The 22,656-nt window shown below is 37.2% G+C and overlaps 1 protein-coding gene across 1 annotated transcript in view; it reads right to left on the reverse strand.

Moving 5' to 3' along the window:
• The window catches only part of LUZP2 (leucine zipper protein 2), a 519,252-nt gene extending 511,499 nt beyond the window's left edge, over positions 1–7,753 (reverse strand). The window contains exon 1 of the mRNA XM_040255642.1: positions 7,330–7,753. Coding sequence (XP_040111576.1) covers positions 7,330–7,391 — 62 coding nt within the window. The 5' untranslated portion in view covers positions 7,392–7,753. The remainder of the gene's footprint in view (positions 1–7,329) is intronic.
• Between the last annotated feature and the right edge of the window lie 14,903 nt (positions 7,754–22,656).

A 22,656-nucleotide genomic window follows, 5' to 3' on the forward strand; every position in this document is an offset into this window, starting at 1 on the left:
GATGACTGTCACTCTAGTGAATTTTGTGTCTTCCAACTGATTTGCAGCCAAGTTTTCATTTATTCTGCTTTGTCCAGATCAGTCACAGATACAAAAATTTCATGAAAATATTAACCATATAGTACTAGCTGCATGGGCTAATCTCTGTTAAGCACTTTTATGTTCCAGGAAATATGCTAAACTCTTTTTCTTCAGGTGTACTCAGTCTTTACCACAGCCCTCTCAGGTAGTTTCTATAAGTAGTCCTATTTTCTACATGAGGAAATTGGACAAAGAGGATAAATAATTCATCTAACATCACACAACTAGCAAATGTTGAGCAATATTAAAGTCTATTCAATTCAGTTCAGTTCAGTCGCTCAGTCGTGTCCAACTCTTTGTGACTCCATGAACTGCAGCACACCAGGCCTCCCTATACATCACCAACTTCCGAAGTTTACAAAAATTCACATCCATTGAGTTGGTGATGCCACCCAACTATCTCATCCTCTTCCGACCCCTTCTCCTCCCGCCTTCAATCTTTCCCAACATAAGTGTCTTTTCAAATGAGTCAGCTCTCTGCATCAGGTGGCCAAAGTATGGGAGTTTCAGCTTCAACATCAGTCCTTCCAATGAACACCCAGGACTGATCTCCTTTAAGATGGACTGGTTGGATCTCTTTGCAGTCCAAGGGACTCTCAGGAGTCTTCTCCAACACCACAGTTCAAACACATCGATTCTTCTGCGCTCAGCTTTCTTTATAGTCCAACTCTCGCATCCATACATGACTATTGGAAAAACTATAACCTTAACTAGATGGACCTTTGTTGGCAAAGTAATGTCTCTGCTTTAGAATATTTTGTCTAGGTTGGTCATAACTTTCTTTCCAAGGAGTAACCATCTTTTAGTTTCATGGCTACAGTCACTATCTACAGTGATTTTGGAGCCCAGAAAAAAAGTCAGCCACTGTTTCCACTCTTTCCCCTTCTATAGGCAATGAAGTGATGGGATTGGATGCCATGATCTTAGTTTTCTGAATGTTGAGCATTAGGCCAACTTTTTCACTCTCCTCTTTCACTTTCATCAAGAAGCTCTTTAGTTCCTCTTCACTTTCTGTCATAAGGGTGGTGTCATTTGCATATCTGAGGTTATTGTCATTTCTCGCCCAGTCTTGATTCCAGCCTGTGCTTCATCCAGCCCAGCATTTCTCATGATGTACTCTGCATGTAAGTTAAGTAAGCAAGGTGACAATATACAGACTTGACGTGCTCCTTTTCCTATTTGGAACCAGTCTGTTGCTCCATGTCCAGTTCTAACTGCTGCTTCCTGACCTGCATACAGATTTCTCAAGAGGCAGGTCAGGTGGTCTAGTATTCCCATCTCTTTCAGAATTTTCCATAGTTTATTGTGATCCATACAGTCAGACTTTGAGATAGTCAATAGAGCAGAAATAGATGTTTTTCTGGAACTCTCTTGCTTTTTTGATGATTCAGCAGATGTTGGCAATTTGATCTCTGGTTCCTCTGCCTTTTCTAAAACCAGCTTGAACATCTGGAATTTCACAGTTCACGTATTGTTGAAGCCTGGCTTGGAGAATTTTGAGCATTACTTTACTAGCGTGTGAGATGAGTACAATTTTTTGGTAGTTGGAGCATTCTTTGGCATTGCTTTTCTTTGGGATTGGAATGAAAATGGACCTTTTCTAGTCCTGTGGCCACTACTGAGTTTTCCAAATTTGCTGGCATATTGTTGTGCAGCACTTTCACAGCATCTTCTTTCAGGATTTGAAATAGCTCAACTGGAATTCCATCACCTCCACTAGCTTTGTTCGTAGTGATACTTTCTAAGGCCCACTTGACTTCACATTCCAGGATGTCTGGCTCTAGGTGAGTGATCACACCATCGCGATTATCTGGGTTGTGAAGATATTTTTTGTACAGTTCTTCTGTGTATTTTTGCCACCTCTTCTTAATATCTTCTGCTTCTGTTAGGTCCATACCATTTCTGTCTTTTATTGAGCCCATCTTTCCATGAAATTTTCCCTTGGTATCTCTAATTTTCTTGAAGAGATCTCTAGTCTTTCCCATTCTATTGTTTTCCTCTATTTCTTCGTTATGATTGCTGAGGAAGGCTTTCTTATCTCTCCTTGCTATTCTTTGGAACTCTGCATTCAAATGGGTATATCTTTCCTTTTCTCCTTTGCTCTTTGCTTTTCTTCTTTTCACAGCTATTAACATTGATTACAAAATACTTTTTCATTATCCTCAGCAAAAGTTATTTCTAATACTGCTTAATTGGCATTATTTGCTCTTTCCTCTGTTCACACTTGAAACTTTGTTTAAAATATTGTTAATATTTATAGAACTTTATAAGTATTTCTGAACATAACTAGATTTTAGGTATATGTATTTGTAACTAATATATTACTTAATTGCCTTGATGCCTTGTAACAACTAACTTGTACTTTTGATGTGTGGTAATGAAAAGATTTCTGTATTAGTTAAGATATGAAGATAAGGTCAAATTGATTGTTTTGGGGTTTTCTAGAGAATAAAGTCTAATATTAAACATTATCTGCTTAAGCAGGTTACTTAAGTGATTTAGCACTATTTATTAAAAAAAGATTTTCTTCTAGAAGTCAGTCAAAAATAGGCACCCGTGCACCCAATCACACACAAACACTCTTATAACATACATGAGAAAGCATAATTTCATTACATCCATATAGCCCCGCCAGTGGTTGCAGTGATTTTTGCTTCCTGGTGGGTAGATCAAGTTCTCCCTTTCAATTACATAGAGTTTGGTCTGGGACAATTGTACCGTCAACTCAATTTGAGAAGTCTCTTTCACTGGTTGTAAAGAAAATTTAATGCACAAAGATAGTCCCCAAATAAGTCATTAAAAAAAAAACCTGCTATTGGAAACAGGCAATTAAGATGCACAAAAGGAATTTAAAAAGTCAAAAAAAATTTGTTAATATCCTCTTAGCCTAAAAAATTCATTTCTCTAATGCAGTTATACAGAATGGAGCAATTCTTACCAAGACAATTATGCTGGGTCATATAAAGGTGTGTAGAGGGTAAGACTCGTGTTCAGGGCTTGGTACAAAAAAAAATATACTTCCAGAGATCAATGTAGGGGAGTTATAGTAAGACTCCTACCAATATCAAGTTTATTTTGTTTAAAAATAAAATATTTTGGTGCTTATTGGTTTATTACTATAACTCATTTTCCTTTATCCTATCCATCAACTTAGTTAGATTAAGCGTGGAGCAAATAGGAGCCTGCAAAGAGATCCAACCAGTCCATCCTAAAGGAGATCAGTCCTGGGTGTTCTTTGGAAGGATTGATGCTAAAGCTGAAACTCCAGTACTTTGGCCACCTCATGTGAACAGTTGACTCATTGGAAATGACTCTGATGCTGGGAGGGATTGGGGCAGGAGGAGAAGGGGATGACAGGGGATGAGGTGGGGGATGGCATCACCAACGTGATGCACATGAGTTTGGGTGAACTCCGGGAGTTGGTGATGGATAGGGAAGCCTGGCGTGCTGCAATTCATGGGGTCTCAAAGAGTCGCACACGGCTGAGTGACTGAACTGAAGTGAACTGAAATAGGAGCCTGGGGCATCTTCAATATATAGTACCATCCAAAAATAGATTCCAAAATAAACACGTGGTATGACTGCTGGTCAGAGGGCCCAGGACACACCTCTAAGGTGACTCCTGTTGAGAGGACTATAACCGACCATCTGCTTAAAGTTCTTGCTTGATGGAAAACCACCAGAAGTCAGTAGACCTTCAGTCCTCCCTGCCACGTTCTCTCCCCATTAAATCATTTAAAACCAAAGGTATTAAGAGCAGAATCACAGCAGAAAGGAACAAGAGGTTCAGCAGACTAAAGTACGAGCCTTCTCCAGTACTCCATGGGTCCCTTTTCACCAAGAACTTCTAAAGACTTTTTTCACCCTACTATTCCTTTCTATACCTATACTGCTTCTTTCTGAAGTGAATTGCTGGCTGCCTTAGAATAGCATTTAATGCTTCTACAAAATAAGGCTGTTTAAAAAGTATAGTCAATCTACTCCGAAGACATGTTTGCTTTCTTTGATCACATTTATTTGTGCATAGGTTAAATGGCTTTCTGCATTAGCTACATTATTCAAAACATTAACTCTTTTAAAAAAATTTATATGTACTTTATAAACAGGAGAGACAATATGCTAGAAAATTAAATAGCTCTTTTTAAATCTATGAGGTTTAGCTGTAAAACAGAGAACAGTTCTTGGCTATTGTTGAAGGTGAACATTTAGCTTTCTTTCAGGACAAATTGGGCTTCCAGGGTGGGTGTTAGTGTTTAAGAACCCGTCTGCCAATGCAGGAGACATAAGAGGCATGAGTTTGATCCCTGGAAGAGGGCATGGCAACCCACTCCAGTATTCTTGCCTGAAGAATCCCATGGACAGAGGAGCCCGGTGGGCTACAGTCCATAGGACCACAAAGAGTTGGACACAACTGAAGTGACTTAGTATGTACGCACCCAGAACAAATTAAGTAGCTCTGACTGAGGGGCATAGATGTTGTTCACTATGGTGAAAATGATGAATTATTTTGTGCTTCAGCATCTAAAGTTGCTACAGAAACTATAGGAATAAGAAACGAACAAAAACAGAAAGCTATTCAAAAATTCATATTTAAAAGGCAGAATTGCTTTAGAGTTTTCATCCCTGTGTTATTATATAGTAACCATCCTTCTCTAATTGCAGCATTTGCTTTAGTGAACACATTCCTTTACCTTAAACCAGAACTGAATTTAGCCCTATTGGAAGGATAACAGCAAGGTATAAAAGAGCTATACCCAGAAAAGAGATTTTGAAACAAATATACATCAAAAGTCTCAGATCGATGTTTTTTAACACTTTGAAAAGAAATTAATAATAAAAGACAAGTGATAACACCCAAAAGATATAGGAAAATCTTGCAACTGCCACCCTCTGTTAACGCATTCAATACAACTGAAGCAAGTGAAATGCCTTTGGCTTCACATACAGGACCACTGACTAAGAAATTAAGTTAGCCAGAAGTCTTTGGCTAGAAAACCCTCTATCACAGGTGGCCACAGCTCAGCTACAACAGTTTTTTTCTCAGCAGGACAATAAGCTCATCTCGACTAATGCAATTATTCTTGCAAACCTGTTCAGCTCAGGTTCTAACCCACACATTAACTGAATGACTACAAGAACTCTTAATTATTACAAAGAGAATAGGCTCCTGCTAGAGTCCACTGAAATATAAGCTCTTCTTGGCAAAATGACATATTGATAGTTCCAAATTCATTGTGAAGTTCTCTGATTTTCACAAAGTAATCTGGGTATCCAGTAAGAGTAATTGTTACAGAGTAATCACAATAATAAGACATACCACCCATTAGGAAAAGTTTCAGTCTTTTAGGCCCAATGTGTTCTTTTTGTTGAATGGGCAAGAGGGAAAATTTAAAGAAGACTGGTCAGTTTTCACATACCACAAACACTGCAGATATTTCCTATCTAAAGTAAGCTAGGGACAACTCATTCAGTTTTTGCTGTAAAATGTGCACTGACTATTTTTAAAAATTTTACTTATAAGAATTAAGTTTTATAAGCCAATGACTCTTTGTTTTTGCATTATATAACCAACATTAAAACTTTGGAAGCTAGAGACTATAGAGTATTCTGAGTCACTTAAATTATAGTGTCCTTAAAAAGCAGATGTACTTTTGGAACACTAAGGAGTCACTGTACTTAAAAATCATTGTGGGCAGAATTTCCATTGTTTAAATATTTATAATTTTCTGAAATATTGACAAGCACCTACTCAAGTGCCCCAAACTTGGAGAATTTGCTTTCTCTAGAAGAATCCACAAGTAATTACTAAACTGTAACACAAGAGTTCAGAGTAAGTGGCAGGACACTTTAAAAAATAACTGTTATGCATGATTTGCACTGAATTGTTTAGAGATAGACACAAACATTAAAATGGGCTCTGTAACTGGAACAAGTTATTATAGTATTGGGAGGCAGTGATTTTAAAACCATCTGCATTTTGTGAACTCTAGTAATGAGCAACCCTAAAAGAAAATAAAGAATCCGATTTATATTGCATTTTAGCCTAGGAAAGTTACCTGGGCTTTGTTTGCAAGCAAAGACTAAGTTCTTCAACTCTTGGGGCTACAACAGTCCTCACACTCAAAAGAAAGTTGGATTACAAGAGCCTGATAGAGGGTGTGTCCACTAGAAGTGGAATCAAGAATTTCGCTGCCCTGATTTTTCACAGATAATGACTTTCCTTTATACTTCTCAATTTCAGAATTAGATATAATCCTATTTCCTCTCTTTATTATCCACCAGACACATAATCAGATAATGTTTCCATTCACATAGATTTGAAAAGATCCTCATCCTGTGTGGGTCATTTTATTTTATAGTGGCCAAGGCAGAGAGACTGCTGCCAATATAATGTTCAGGCCATGCAGAATAAAGGCTCAGTCCTGGGCAATGAAACAGTCCACCTTTGTTTTGCCCTCGTGGAAGAAGAATGCAAACCCATCACCAACTTTGGGACTTGATCAACAGTGGGGAGTCACAAAACTCTTTTCAATCACTGCATTTTAAACCTTCACTAAAAATAGCTCCTCTGTGCTTGAGCTTAATGTCCCATCTATGGCCAGTGATGGAATACAGTACTTAATTGTTTCTGACTAGGGTCCTTGCATCAGCACTCTGAGAGTGTCTTCTAACTTTTAATCGCCTGTGTGCTCTTTAATTAGACCTGCTCACAGGACAGCCAAGACCAGTCAGCCCACTCAAGATGTTAAAACAGTCTATTTCACAAATCCAGGAACTTTTGTACACGGCTAACCATTTCCTAAGATTTGTCATTTTTTTCCTGTGCCTTAAAATCAGACACTCTTAGGGGAGGAGGTCATCTCTGTGGCTATTGAGACAGCTCCAGTGTATAGAGACACTGCTTGGTGACAACCCTCTCCTTGTCTATCTAATTCCCTTCTTTATGTGGTCTCCTATCCGCGTGTTATCTGTTGGCTACTACTAGGGCTGGAGGGAAACGTGTCTTTGAAAGGAACACTCGGTCCCCTCACCGGGAGAAATACGAGGATTTCTTTAAGGACTCGGATAACTAGAAAGGGGTTCCACTCCTCAGAAGAATTTCAGAGTCTGAATTATAGAGACCTCCCCCGCTGCCCTCCGCCCAACTTAAGCGGGAGATGCAAACGGCCGAGGTGTCTGTCCTTGGCCCCCACCGGTGACCTGCCGGCAGCGCCCCTCGCCTCGGGCCACTCACACTCCCGGACTCACCTGGTGCCGAGGACCAGCGCCGGCAGGAGAGGCAGCAAGTAGTGCGCTGGGCTGAATTTCATGCTTGTCACCTGCCGGGGTCCTCCTTTCCTCGCTGCCTCCGCTCCCCCGCTTCCTCCTCCAGGTCCCGTCGCTCCTCCTCGGTGCCCGGCTCTGTCCCCGGCCGGCAGTGAGCCCTCTCCAGCAGCGGACGGAAGGAAACCGACAAACGGACGGCCGCCTCGCGAAGGCAGGCGCTGAGAGCGGGGAGTATCTTCGGGAGTGATGTCACCAGCGAGGCGAGCCCTGCCCCGGATTGTTCGGCGCCGCCGCTCCCGAGCCCGGAGGGCGCGCTGTCACTCGCGCCGCAGGCGGCGCGGGGAGCGGGAGGGGTGCCGGCGATGGCCCCGCGCGCTCGGGCAACGGGCTGCGCTCACCCGGCTGCACGTCCCGGGCCCCGGGAGCTGGTCTTTTATTCCCGCTTCTCCAGAGGATAGGAAGGTGCGGGGCGGGGGCCAGGGGAGAAACCTAGTCTGCCAGTAACTGAACCTGCCTCCGCGATAGGAGGTGAGCCAGAAGGCACTGGGGAAGACTCTCGGAGGCTCAGAGTCACAGGCAAGTGCCCCTTGCCTGGTTAAAGCGTGTTTGGAAAAACGGTGCTCCGGAGGGAGAGAGTGCTTAAGATGTTAACTCGAATTACAAACGCGTAATGACTCGTCGGATGCGAATGGAAGGACAGGAGGAGTGAAGAGCGTCCAGAAATGCACCCTGAGCCCCTATCGCTATTGCGAGATTCTTAGTCCGCAAAACGTGGACTGGGAAGAGGTTTCCGGACACTTAAAGACGTCTGTGGCTTCTGTGTTTTGAAGATTTCTGATTTTCCTATAATTTCAATTTGTCTATCTGTACAACCAGCTGGCAGTGGGGTTGCAGCTCGTGGTGTCCCAGTTGCACACACCTAAAGGGTGGCTTGTCTTCAGGTGAGGAAATATAACTAAAGAAGTCATCAAAATGTTAATGGTAATTAACCCGGAGTGGTAGTACTGGAAAGCAGAAGGTTTTATCTGTTTTTTTTTCCCCCTATATTTTTCAAGTTTTCTGTAATGAACATCTCATATTTAGTAAGCTTTATTTTAAAAAATTAATAAGGGAAATGAAATAACAGAACTCTAATACAAAATAACATTTTGCAAGTAACCTAGAAAATAGGGCCAACTTCATCTACTGAGATGTTCAGTTCTAGGATATTTGTAACATGCTGTCTGTGTGTGTGTATGTGTACTCCAACAGGGAGTATGCATGCCTGCTAAGTCTCTTCAAGTCCTGTCCAACTCTTTGGGACCCTATGGACTGTAGCCCGCCAGGCTCCTCTGTCCAGGGATTCTCCAGTCCAGAATATTGGAGTGGGTTTCCATGCCCTCTTCCAGGGGATCTTCCCAACCCGTGGATCAAACCCACCTCTCTTACATCTCCTGCATTGGCATGGCAGCCGGGTTCTTTACCACTAGCTATATATATATATATATATATATATATACATACATACATATATACGTATATACACATATATATTCCAGCAGGATATCCTTGTTAAATAAATGTTTATAAAGAACTACTCTATACATTATTTCATTTGATTGCTACAAGAGCCAATCTAGAGAAATAATAAGTAATTCCTATTATAGAGATGAGGAAATATCTCATCAAGATCAGAATTTTAAAAACTGTGTTCTTCTAAATCTTAAGCAAATCCTACTGTTGCCTGGACTATCATACCCAGCATTACAAACTCAGTGATTAACACAAAGTTGATATTCAGTAGCTGCTGACATGCACCAAAGACCCTAGAGGGCAAAGGTCAGATGTTCTCCAGGAATTCCCATCCAGATGGTTCAGCCTATATTCTAGTTTTTTTCAGGGACTAGCCATTTACAATAAAATTCAGATGAAGCATCCCCTTTGGTCTATTTTTTGAAGATACTATTTGTAGGAAAAATGCATTTGTTATAAAGCTTTTATTTTAAAGAGGATACAAATTTAAAGAATTAACTTTCTATTTTACTGAACTATTTTTGTTTTTGTTTCTAATGGGATTGAAGTTAAAAGAATCATATAGAACAGATATTGCTTTAAAACCCCAGGCCAATAAAACAGATGAGTAATAACTTTTGCAAACTGGATACCACCCTCTTGGGCCATAGTAAGATCTACAACAGATATAACTAGGCATATACAAATAAACTCGCTTGTGAATTGCATGTCATTTACAAAGAAAGATTGCATTACACTTTCCTAAAACAGAATTCTGACTCCAAAGGAAAATATGCATTTCAGTTTACTCCTGCCAGAATTATCTAACAATAGATTTGCTGCTCAGTTTGGAAAGTGATCATTTGAGTTGTACACTCTATAATAAAGACATATGACTGCTTATTATATAGGTAAACTGGGGAATAATACCTATGTTTGTATATCATATTTTTGTTTACCTATCAAGTTTGAATTTACTGTATGTTAATTATTGGAATCAAGTGTAGTAGTCATTTCTATTCTCTTTTACAAGTGAGGTAACTGAGTGGTTAATTTGCTCATGGCTCAGACGGTAAAGCATCTGCCTACAATGCCTACCATGTGGGAGACCCAGGTTTAATCCCTGGGTAGGGAAGATCTGGAGAAGGAAATGGCAACCCACTGCAATATTCTTGCCTGGAAAATCCCATGGATGGTGGAACCTGGTAGGCCTCAGTCCATGGGTTTGCAAAGAGTTGGACACGACTGAGCGACTTCACTTTACTCGGTAAAATACAGTGGAGATGGCATTCAAATTCAGTCTGCATCACCCTAAAACATTTGTTTTCTTGACAAAAAGGTTTCCTTTTTTCAATACACTTACATAAGATTTCCCCACCTTAATTTATATTACTAAATTAAATCACTAAGTGTTCAACATAAAAAAGCAATCAGACTATTGTAGATTGTCAACCAAGAAAAGAAAGTAACAGAATGAACTTTGTTTAGACAATGTCTCATAGTTAGGGTGTGCCACTGTGTTGGAAATCAATAACATGCTTCAAGGTTTGTTGACCTTTATGAATTTTCTTTAAAGCATAAAAAAGACATCCAACTTATGAGAGCATAGAAGCATCAGTCAGGCACATCTTGGACAGTGAACATAGTGAGATTGCAGAAATTCCTGCAGACTTAGAGGACTGAAGTATTATATTCTAAATTCCAGGATAGGCCTGCCTCCTAGCAGAAGACACTTATTCTTCTGGAATTCCAAGACCATAATTCTCCATCACCCATGACATTCTGTCCAGACTGTCATAGGAAAACTCAAATCCAGAATAGATTTTATGGCTTCAGAGAGTTGGTATACGAATGTTAAAAATGTAGTAGTGCTGCTGCTGCTGCTGCTGCTGCTGCTAAGTCGCTTCAGTCGTGTCCGACTCTATGTGACCCCATAGACGGCAGCCCACCAGGCTCCTCCGTCCCTGGGATTCTGCAGGCAAGAACACTGGAGTGGGTTGCCATTTCCTTCTCCAATGCATGAAAGTGAAAAGTGAAGTGAAGTCGCTCAGTCATGTCCAACTCTCAGTGACCCTGTGGACTGCAGCCTTCCAGGCTCCTCCGTCCGTGGGATTTTCCAGGCAAGACTACTGGAGTGGTGCAGATAGGAAATTGATTTAGCTGAAACCACTTGCCCCTATGTTCAGTCCCAATTAACTGTGAACTCAGCAATTTGTAGTAACTATTCCAAGTCTGGATAAAAGACATGAAGAAAGCCCATGTGTTTACACTGAAAGGCCGGTATCTGGAAAATGCTGAATTGGGAGACACAAAGGCTATTTTTCTAAACAGTTTTATTGTGAATTAATTCTAGAACCCAAAACACCATTTTAAAGTTTATAGGAACTTTCACAATGGTCTGGTGGCTAAGACTCCACACTCCCCAGGCTGGGGGCCCTGGGTTTGAACCCTGGTCAGCAAGCTAGATACCACACGCCACAGCCAAGAGTCGGCATGCTGCAATGAAGATGAAAGACCCTGCATGCTGAAACTAAGACTCAGTGTAGCCAAATAAACAAAAATGGAGCGTATAATTCAGAGTGTTAAATATAATGACATGTTTATGAAAGCATCGCTATTATCTATTTCCAGAACATTTCTCCACTCCCCAAATAAACCCTGTACCCCCAGCAGTCACTCCACGCCACCCCTCCTCTCTTTCTTCTCCCATCCTTGGCAACCTCTAATCACCGTCACTATGTGTGTGTGTGTGTGTGTGTGTGTGTTAGTCGCTCAGTCATGTTCAGCTCTTTGTCCATGGAATTCTTCAAGCAAGAATACCATCACTATGGATGTGCCTAATTCTTGACATTTCATATAAACTGAATCATACTATATGTGGTCTTACGGAACTGTTTTCCTTAATATCACTTCAAGGTTTACCTATGCTGCAGCATGTATCAGTACTTCATTATATTTTATTGCTGAATAATGCTCTACTTTACAGATACACCACATTGTATTTATCCATTCATCAACTGATGGGTATTCAGGTTAATTTCATGTTTTGCCTATATGCTATGACCATCATATAAAGGGTCCACGGTGAACATCTGTGTTCCATTCCCTTGGGTATACACCTAGAAGAGGAGTTCCTGGGTCATATAATAATACTATGTTCAGTTTTTTGAGAAACTGCCAAACTGCTTTCCAAAATAGCTGTATCATTGTACAGTCCATTGACAGGAAGATGTCAATCCTTGCCAGCACTTGGTATTTTTAATTAATTTATTTTTAATATTATTACAGCCATTCTTACGGGTATAAAGTGGTATCTCATTGTGGTTTTGATTTGTGTTTACCTGACTGTTAATCATACTGAGCATCTCTTCATGTGCTTATTGGTCGCTCATATGCAATTTTTGGAGATATGTTTATTTAAATTCTTTGCCAATTTTGTCATTTTTTTATTTATTTCTGAACTATAGGAGTTCTTTATATATTCTAGATGACAATTTCTTTACTATATGTATGATTTGAAAATGTTTTCTCCCAATGCATGGGTTGTCTTTCTATTTTATTTGTGGTATCATTTTCAGCAAAAAAGCTTTCAATTCTCATGAAGTCCAATCAGTGTATTTTTTCCTTCTGTTATTTGTGCTCTTGGTATGTAAGAAGGTTTTACTTCACTCAAGATCATAAAGATTTATATCTATTTTTTCTTCCAAGAGTTTTATTGTTCTAGCCTTAATACATTTGGAGCCAGTTTTTATATACAATAAGATACAGGGATCCAACTTACTCTTTGCATATGGTTATCTAGCTGTCTTAGAGTCATTTATTATAAAGGTTATTATTTCCTCCCATTTAATTATCCTGCTGTTTTTTCTCTCTCAGAGTAATATGTTTCATCATTTCTGCATTTTCTTTTCTACTTTTAGATTCTAAACTCCAACACCCCCTAGAGTTTCATCCTTAGCATTTTTCTTTCCATAATGAACTTACTGTTTTTTGTTTGTTTGTTTGTTTTTGTTTTACTATCTCCAATAGAGTTAATCTCTAAGTTAGATTTCTTCACTGAGCTCTACATAGATTTCTCTTGGGTACCTCAAAGTCAAACTCAATTGCAGTGAACTTCTGTTCTTCTTCTATCTGATCGTCTTTCAGTTTATTCTTTCATATATCCATAAATTCAGTCACCCAAGTCACTTCTTCCACATTTGGTCAATCAACAAATCCTATAAATTTTACTTCCTAAGTATTCCTTTACAACAATCACCAAGCTGCATGTTAAACATGTTACTCTCTGTGCTGTGTATTCAGTCATATTCAACTTTTTGTGACCCCGTGGACTGCAGCCCACCAGACTCCTCTATCCACAGAATTTTTCAGGCAAGAATACTGGAGTGGGTTGCCATTTCCTCCTCCTCCAGGGGATCTTCCTGACCCAGGGATCTGAACTGCCTCTGTCTCTTGTGCTTTCTGCACTGTCAGGCAGATTCTTTACCACTGTGCTGCCTGGGAACTTGTTGCTGCTTCTGCTGCTGCTAAGTTGCTTCAGTTGCATCCGACTCTGTGCGATCCCATAGATGGCAGCCCATCAGGCTCCCCCGTCCCTGGGATTCTCCAGGCAAGAACAGTTACTAGGGCTTTATTTAGGGTTCATCATCTTTTGATTCTGAAGTATGTTCTTTACTCTCAGGTGTATTTCCCTCATATCTATTTCCCCAGTATAATATATCAAAGCTGTAAATATTTTTTATTGCCTTAAAGATCCTAGGGGTTTACTCTTAATAATAGTTTCAATATATGTCTTCTCTGTTCTTTCTTTAACTTCCATATTTTATTCCTAACAGAACAACAGGATTTTTCTTTGATTTGACTTTACAATTTTTCACATTATTCCTTCTTCCAGAAATGTTCTCTCACTCACCTTACCTCTATGGTCAGCCCTCCATATCCATGCATTCTAAATCTGCAGATTCAACCAAATGTGAATGTGAAGTATTTGAAAAAGAAATTTTCAAAAGCAAAACTTCAATTTGCTGTGCACTGGCAACTATTTACATAGCATTTATGTTATATTTATAACTATTTAGATTCCATTTACCTTGTATTAGGTATTATAACTAATCTAGAGATGATTTAAAGTATCCTGGGGGATATGAAAATACTATGCCATTAATTATACAGGATTTGAGCATGCCAAGATTTTGGTATCCCTGGGTGTCTTGGAACCAATACTTCCCCATAGTTACTGAGGGGTGACTACAACTTCTTTGAACTATTTGAGAATCACCAAGGCTACTACCTCTTTCTGGTATGTTGTCCTTAATCCATCTGTCACCACAAACTTGGTAAGGCCTCCCTTTTTACTGTGTTATGGTATATGACAGATTGCCATAATGTTGTACTTATAATGTTACTTAGTAATTACATATTTATTTTCCTCACTACACTATAAGTCTAATAAAAATAAGAAAGGGGCACTCTCACTTTTCTCAGTGCTAAAAAAGGTGAAGATATTGTAAAAATTGTATTTTCATTTAGTAAGTCAATCACTAATTTTATCTGTCACCCTAGCAAGTTAAAGACCTAAAATTTTTAACTGCTATCAACCCAGCAATTAAAACTCCTAAAAAAGATGTCTTATATGGCTCATTGGAAGTATGCTTACAATTTTCATACTGTTTTAGTGCTGCTAGTGAAAACTATCCAAAGGAAACTTACTAAGGCTGATTATCTTTTTTTTTTTTAAGAGAAGTAGAAAGCTAATACAACTGTCTTTATTTTATACAAAAATAAAGCAAAAGCAATAAACATAAGACAGAAAAAAAGATCAAATTATATACTCTAAAAGAACTAGAGTTCTTCTGAGCCAGTCCATGTACACTGAATGCCTTTGATCCACTGAATTCACCACTTTCTTGTTATTTCTGCTGGTTCTCAACAATGGTAAGTCTGTGCAAGAGCCCTGGAGTGGGACTTCCCCAGGAAGGGAAAGGGACTCAGGGATCTCATCTACCTTATACTTGTTGCCCTGGAAACAACCCTGTGTCCTCTTCTTTGCTAATATCACCATGCATGTGAGTTACTCTGGGACTAGGTTTATTTTAAGTATCTCTTTCTTGGAGAAATAGATAAATACAATAATAAAATGGTTGCTCTGCTTTCTTTTTTCCAAATGCAGGAAATAAATTATAATTCTGCATTTGTCAATTATAATGGGAATTCACTTTTTTTTTTAATTTATTTATTTATTTTTAATTTTTACTTTACAATTCTGTATTGGTTTTGGCATACTGAGCCCTCAATGAATCTTTTCATAAACTAAGTCTTCTAAGTCTTTTGTAATGAGAACAGCAAAGCTTTAATGTATAAACTTTACATTGTTTTTAAAAACAGTATTTTCATATTTTGCACTATATTTACAAATGAATCTCCCCTGCTGAACAGATCCATTTACTGTATCAGTTAAATCCCACCTAACTTTCAAAAATCAGTGGCATATCTTATTTTCTTTTGCTACCCACATTTGGCTATCTCACTGAATTTCTTAACAGATAAATTTAAGACCCAATTTAGTTTCTCTTCTATGACAATCTCTCATTATAGAACCATTATTAAACCAAGACTTCTAAGGCATAATTTTTCCATGCTTGCTCTATGTAATATTGGACATATGGTTTTCAAAGCATCCTCTCATCCAACACTATATTTAACTCAAAATATAATTAATGAGAATTCTGCTTCCAGGCATGAAGGGATAATTGGTATAAGACTTGTCCTCCTACTATAAACAAATATAATATTTGAAAAAAAATGAAATGACTATTTCAAGCACTGAGAAATAGGAAAAGCAAGATCATAGAAAGTAAGCCCATGCTCACACCAGATTTCTCAAGAGGAACATTTTAACTACTATAGCACAAGAGGGTGGGGAACAAGAGAAACGATAGTCTTACTGAGCCAAGGAGGCAGAGTTTTGATCTGCTAAAGTACTTAGGCTTTATGGGGAATAGTATCAGAGAAAAAGCAGCTTTGCTAAAGTCTCTAGAATACTAGATGGGGATTTACTATGGATCCTTGGCCAAGGACTGGGCTTTATAAATGCAGACCAGAATCTGAAAGGTCAAGTTCTGCTATCTTGCATTTGCAGTGTGTATGGAATGCAGACACCCAAGTTCTTAACTATTGTGAGATACTGGAATTCTCATCCAGTCAGACTGGCAAGCCCTAACAGCACTTTACAAACACACCATTCAGTTGAAAATCCAGAATTTTGGAGTAAGAGTCATACCTTGGTATAAAAGATGTATCTTAGAACTAATGACAAAACTGATAGTGTTTAATCATAAAAAGCTGACAGTACTGTATCTTTACACCAGTAACTTAACTGTTTAGAGAGGAAAATTCAACATCTGTTAATTTAACATAAGTTAAAGGAAGAAGACACAATCTGGAATCTCTACAGTGTGTTCAGGACCATGCCAAGCATACAACTGAATTACTGGATACATCAGGAAACACGAACATGCACTCACATTCAAAAATAACAGTAACTAGTGGAAACAAAACCCCAAACAACACAGATTTTGAAATTAACAGACAAGGATGAGAGAGAAATTTGGAGTAAAAAAAGAAACAAATTAAAATCGTAGAACTGACAATATATGATATAAAAATACAAGCTTTTTAAAAAATGTTTAATACTAAAAATTAAAGGATAAGTAATCTTGAAGACACATAAACAGAAATAATCCTAAACTGAAGGAGAAAGAGAATAATTGAAGAAATGTCTGAAAAAGTATTTAGTGAATTGTGACATCATATCAGGATGTAATAAACATATATTTGGAGTTTCAGAGAGCTAAAAGATTAGGGCACATGAATTATATTTTAAAAATGGCCGAAATGCTAAATGTGGTTTTAAAAACATACCTTTACATTTTCAAGAAGTTCTGCCAAACTTTTGCAGGATAAATCCAAAGAGAATGACACTTAGATATGTCATACTCAATTGCTGAAATGAAAAGAAAAAAAAATCTTAAACAGTAGCATCATATTCAAAGTAATCTCAATATTCATGACATATTCTCAACAGAAACAATAGGGTGGAGAACACAGTGGAACAGTATCTATAAAATGTAAAAGTGTCAACCTAGTAAGTATAGCCTTAAAAAGTGAGGGGAAGAAAAAGACATCTTCAGTTGAATAAACCTTGAAGAATTCTTAAAAGAAAAGCCGCTCTATCACACATAATAAAACACTCTGGTAAGGCTGAAGAAAAATAACATAATATGAAAATGCAAATTAATAAGAAAGAATGAGGAGTTCAATTACTAGCACATATTTAGGTGAATACTAAAGCCTATAGTTTCTCATTTTTTAAGGAAAAAATAAAAACCAGTAACATTATATTCTGTGGCTTGAATATGTAAAACTAACATAAGGCAACAATGACACAAAGGACAGAGATAGTAGAATAATTATACTAATGGAATGATCTTTGTTCTGTTATAGGAAGTTGGGAAACATTAATTTTAAGTAGAATATAAAAAAAATATGAACGCATAATGTTTACTAAAGTAACCAGAAAACAAAGTGCACATACATACATCAAGTATTCCAAAGTATAGAAACAGAACAATGATATAAAAGAAAGATTAATTCAAAAGGAGGCAAGCAAGAAAGAACAGAGGAACAATAATTTAGATGTGAGAAATGGAAAGCAAGTAGTGAAATAGAAGACATGAACTATATTAACAATTAAAATTAAATGAAAAGAGCATCAGTTAAAAATAAAAAACTATCAGATCAGATAAATATGAAACTAAAGGTTGGCCACAGTATTTTTTTAAATATAAAGACTAAAGAAACAAAGAAATAAAAATATTTCCATAGGTAAGCTTGAGTGATTAAAATCATAATAGAAGTGTTTCATGACAATAGCCTATTACTAGAGATAAAGAGGTACAATTCATGCTGATAAAAAGTTGAAACATTAGAAAAATGTTATAATTTTAATTGTGTATGTTCTTACAAACAAAATTTTTAAATAGAAGAAAAGAGAAGGGACTCAATGGAGAAAAAATAACTAAAGATACAGATAGACATTTCAAGAAACTATTCCAATAATCTATAAACAAATACACAAAACATCACTTAGAATATACAATATTTGCTGAATATAATCAACTAATCTTACTTAATCGACACTTATAGAAGAACACCTCACCCAAAGTACAGAAAACATGTTTTTCTAAGTGCAAATGGAATATTAACCATGGCAGATAATGTGCCAGGCTGCAACATAAGTCTCTATTCATTAAAAAAAAAAAAAAAAACCTGAAACTTTCAGAACATATACTGTGATAAAATATAAATAAAGTAAAAATTCAATGTCAAAATTTCCAGATATTTTAAGTAACCAATGAATAAAAGAAAATAACAGAAAAATTGGAAAAGGTTTTAAATCTGATGAAAATGAAAACTACAAGATATTAATAGTCATGTAATACAATGAAAGCAGTGTAACTCAATAGATACAATAGCATGCTTCCACAAAATGACTTGTATAAAAACATGTATAGCAGTTATATTAATAGTTAAGATTTGTAAACAGTTCAGATATATATCATAACAATAATGGGTGCAAATTTGAACTTTATTCATATAATTTTAAAAATAAATAAATCACAGTTCAGTTCAGTTCAGTCATTCAGTTGTGTCTGACTCTTTGAGACCCCATGGCCTACAGCACACCAGGCTTCCCTATCTGTCACCAATTCTTGGAGCTTACTGAAACTCATGTCCACCAACCGGTGATGCCATCTAACCATCTCATCCTCTGTCGTCTCCCTCTCCTCCCATCTTCAATCTTTCCCAGCATCAGGGTCTTTTCCAATGAGTCAGTTCTTTGCATCAGGTGGCCAAAGTATTGGAGTTTCACCTTCAGCATCAGTCCTTCCATTGAATATTCGGGACTGATTTTGTTTAGGACAGACAGGTTTGATTTCCTTGAATTCCAAGGAACTCTCTAGAGTCTTCTCCAACACCACAGTTCAAAAGCATCAATTCTTCAGCATTCAGCCTTCTTTATGGTCCAACTCTCACATCCATACATGACTATGGGAAAAACCATAGTTTTGACCAGATGGACCTTTGTTGGCAAAGGAATGTCTCTGCTTTTTAATATGCTGTCTAGGTTAGTCATAGCTTTTCTTCCAAGGAGCAAGCATCTTTTAATTTCATGGCTGCAGTCACCATCTGCAGTGATTTTGGAGCCCAGAAAAATAAATTCTCTCACTCTTTCCACTATTTCCGCATCTATTTGCCATGAAATGATGGGAATGGATGCCATGATCTTAGTTTTCTGAATGCTGAGTTTAAAGCCAAATTTTTCACTCTCTTCTTTCACTTTCATCAAGAGGCTCTTTAGTTCTACACTTTCTGCCATAAGGGTGGTGTTATCTGCATATCTGAGGTTATTGACATTTCTCCCAGCAATCTTGATTCCAACTTGTGCTTCATCCAGCCCAGTTTTCCCTATGATGTACTCTGCATATAAGTTAAATAACCAGGGTGACAATATACAGCCTCGATGTACTCCTTTTCCTGTTAGGAACCAGTCTGTTGTTCCATATCCAGTTCCAACTGTTGCTTCTTGACCTGCATATAGATTTCTCAGAAGGCAGGTCAGGTGGTCTGGTATTCCCATCTCTTTAAGAATTTTCCACAGTTTGTTGTGACCCACACAGTCAAAGAAATTGCAAAAAGCCAAAATGGTCATCTGAGGAGGCCTTACAAATAGCTGAGAAAAGAAGAGATGCTACAGGCAAAGGAGAAAAGGAAAGATAAACTCATTTGAATGCAGAGTTCCAAAAAATAGCAATAAGGGATAAGAAAGCCTTCCTCAGCAATCAATGCAAAGAAGTAGAGGGAAAATAATAGATTGGAAAAGACTAGAGATCTCTTCAAGAAAATTAGAGTTACCAAGGGAACATTTCATGCAATGATGGGCACAATAAAGGACAGAAATGGTTTGGACCTAACAGAAGCAGAAGATATTAAGAAGAGGTATGAAGATACACAGAACTATACAAAAAAAAAATCACGGTTATAACCAAAGAAACTGTATATTAAAAAGTTCATAATAATTCATTTCATACGAAGTTCAACAATAGGGACAACCAATCTATGGTGATAAAAATCAGAACAACTTTCACCAATGAAGGATGTTAGGATGTTGGTTACAAAGGTGTTCAATATTCCAAAACTCATCAAATTTTTAACATTTAACACATTTATCAGCTTTCTGTGGCATAATCATATAATTTTACAATTAAGACCTGTGTGTTTCACTTTAAATAAAATATATTTATAAAATAGGTTTAATTTTGATAATCATTTTTATATGTAATAAAACACTCATAGAGATATCATCCACTCAACCATAGATTAATCCATCTACACATCTATCCATACATTCAACAATATTTATTAATAGTGTCCTAGTCAATTTTGCTAGTCAATCATTGATTATCTGAATATTTCAGAGGAGCTTCAGTGAATGTAAACATGAAATTACTAAGCAATTATATACATTTTCTGAAAGAGAAAGCAAAATTCACTTTTGAATGGTTCTAATCAAGTTTTTGAAGTCATAGCTTAGAACCTTCTCCAAGAAGTTTCTGTGATTCTCTCCTTCTCTTTCTCTAAAAACGTAATTCATTCTCTCCCACATAATGCTGGTATACATCTGGGGCCAATGAAATATTAGAAAGTAATGGTAAGTCATTTCTGTTTTTCCTGTATCTTAGTTAACTCTTGAGATGATGCACCCTGGCTAAAAACTCAAATGCAAACTAATGAAAAACCATAAGCAGAATTTAGCAGAACTAGTCACTTGAACTGCTTTCACATTCCTTACCAACAAAAACTGACTCTGTTTTATGTCACTACACTTTAAAATAATTTCTTATGATCCAAGAGATTATCCAATATATAATATCATTCTGAGATATGACCTGATGTGTGTTTACATTTTTTAATATTATAATTTATTTTGGGTACAGAATTTAACCTACTACTTGCTAAATTCTATTGAATTTTTAGCATTTTAGAACTGCAAACCACTTTCAAAATTCATTCGGTTGCTTTTATCAAGGATACAATATATTCTTTAAAAAGAAGTATTAACTTTCACAGAATATATTAATATTTACAAAGTGCTTTTTAAGAATAGGAATTCATCTAATCTCACTACAATTCTGTGGAGTAGACATTCTTATCTCCAGTATATAGATATAAAAGCTGAGCTCAGGAATTTATATAGCTTATCCACAATCATACAGTTAACAAGAATCAGCACTTGGATTCAAACTCAATTTATCTATTTTAGAGACAGGAAAATGGGAAAGTGGTAAATAGCCCAAAGTCACTAATGGTCATGGAAAATGTGAACTCAGGTTTTCTCATTTCCAATTTTTTTTAAAATTTTTAATTAAAAATAACTTTCCTTATACTTCCTCCATAATCAGATTAATTTTTTCTTGATCTTCACTATTGATTAAAATATAGCATTGTGTAAACCAAGTATACATCTTAAGATCCTTACTCATATTTTGATGCTTATTAGTTAAATTAACGCTATTCAAACACACTAAGTGCCACATAATAGAGTCTGCTACAGTACAGTGTTGGTTATAAACAACCAATATACAAGTTTTTTTTAACTTATTGAGCTCTCTCATATTTAAACTCTCTCTGCCTTTACAGATGTTTGTGGTCTTCCCTGGTGTCTCAGTGGTAAGGAATCTGACTGTGACGCAGGAGACGCAGGAGAAGTGGGTTCGATCCCTGGGTTGGGAAGATCCCTTGAAGAAGGAAATGGCAACCCACTCCAGTATTCCTGCCTATGGAATCCCATGGACAGAGGAGCCTGGCAGTGCATGGGGTCACAAAGAGTCAGACACGACTGAGCACACATGCACGTAAAGATGTTCACACAGTGTTACCCCGTTCTCTGCGGTTAAAACTGTCTGCTTCTCCCTTTTATAAAAATGCACTACTTTGGTTTTATTTAAATGCAGTCTCTTTAAAAATCTATGGCATTAGAATAGTACTGAAGAACTTATCGACACATGATATTTTATTTGCCTGTTTCTAAAAAGTTATACATTTTCCTTTGTTGTTCTTGCTTCTTTTCTTCAAACCCCAAAATTAAACCATGCATTTCGCTAGTGATTGTGGTGTGTATCCCAAAGAGTCACACCAAGAATAATAATCATTCTCAGTCATATTGGCAAAATCTTGCATTTTACTAAATCAGATATCCAACATGCGTCTGTACGTGATACTGAAATCAAAGCTGAAAATTTCATGTTAAAACCGAACTGAAAGTGATCTTATATAAAGATAATGACCACCAAATATTTGTTGCTCTACTACCTTCTTTGAGTAGGAAGTAAGTAAATGTGTATATGATATTAGTATGATTATATGATATTAGACTTATTAGTATATAAGTCTACAGTAAGTCACTTACATATGAACAAGTGTCATTCAGAGAGCACATTTGTTAAGTCTAATTTGTTCTTAAGTCCAACAGAGTTAGTCTAGATACCCAAGTAACACAACTGGCTATATCGTATTACACTATATAATACTTCTCACACAAATAATACATTAAAAAACAGCAAACACACAGAATAAAGAAAACTGTTTTAATGGTACAGTACAGTACCTTGAAAAGCACAGTAATACACTACCACAGCTGGCATAAACAGGCTGGCACTGAGTGAACAGTCAAAAAAGTTATTGACTGGAGGAGGAAGA

This window comes from Oryx dammah, unplaced genomic scaffold (genome assembly GCF_014754425.2).
Source record: "Oryx dammah isolate SB20612 unplaced genomic scaffold, SCBI_Odam_1.1 HiC_scaffold_15, whole genome shotgun sequence".
Lineage (NCBI taxonomy): Eukaryota > Metazoa > Chordata > Mammalia > Artiodactyla > Bovidae > Oryx > Oryx dammah.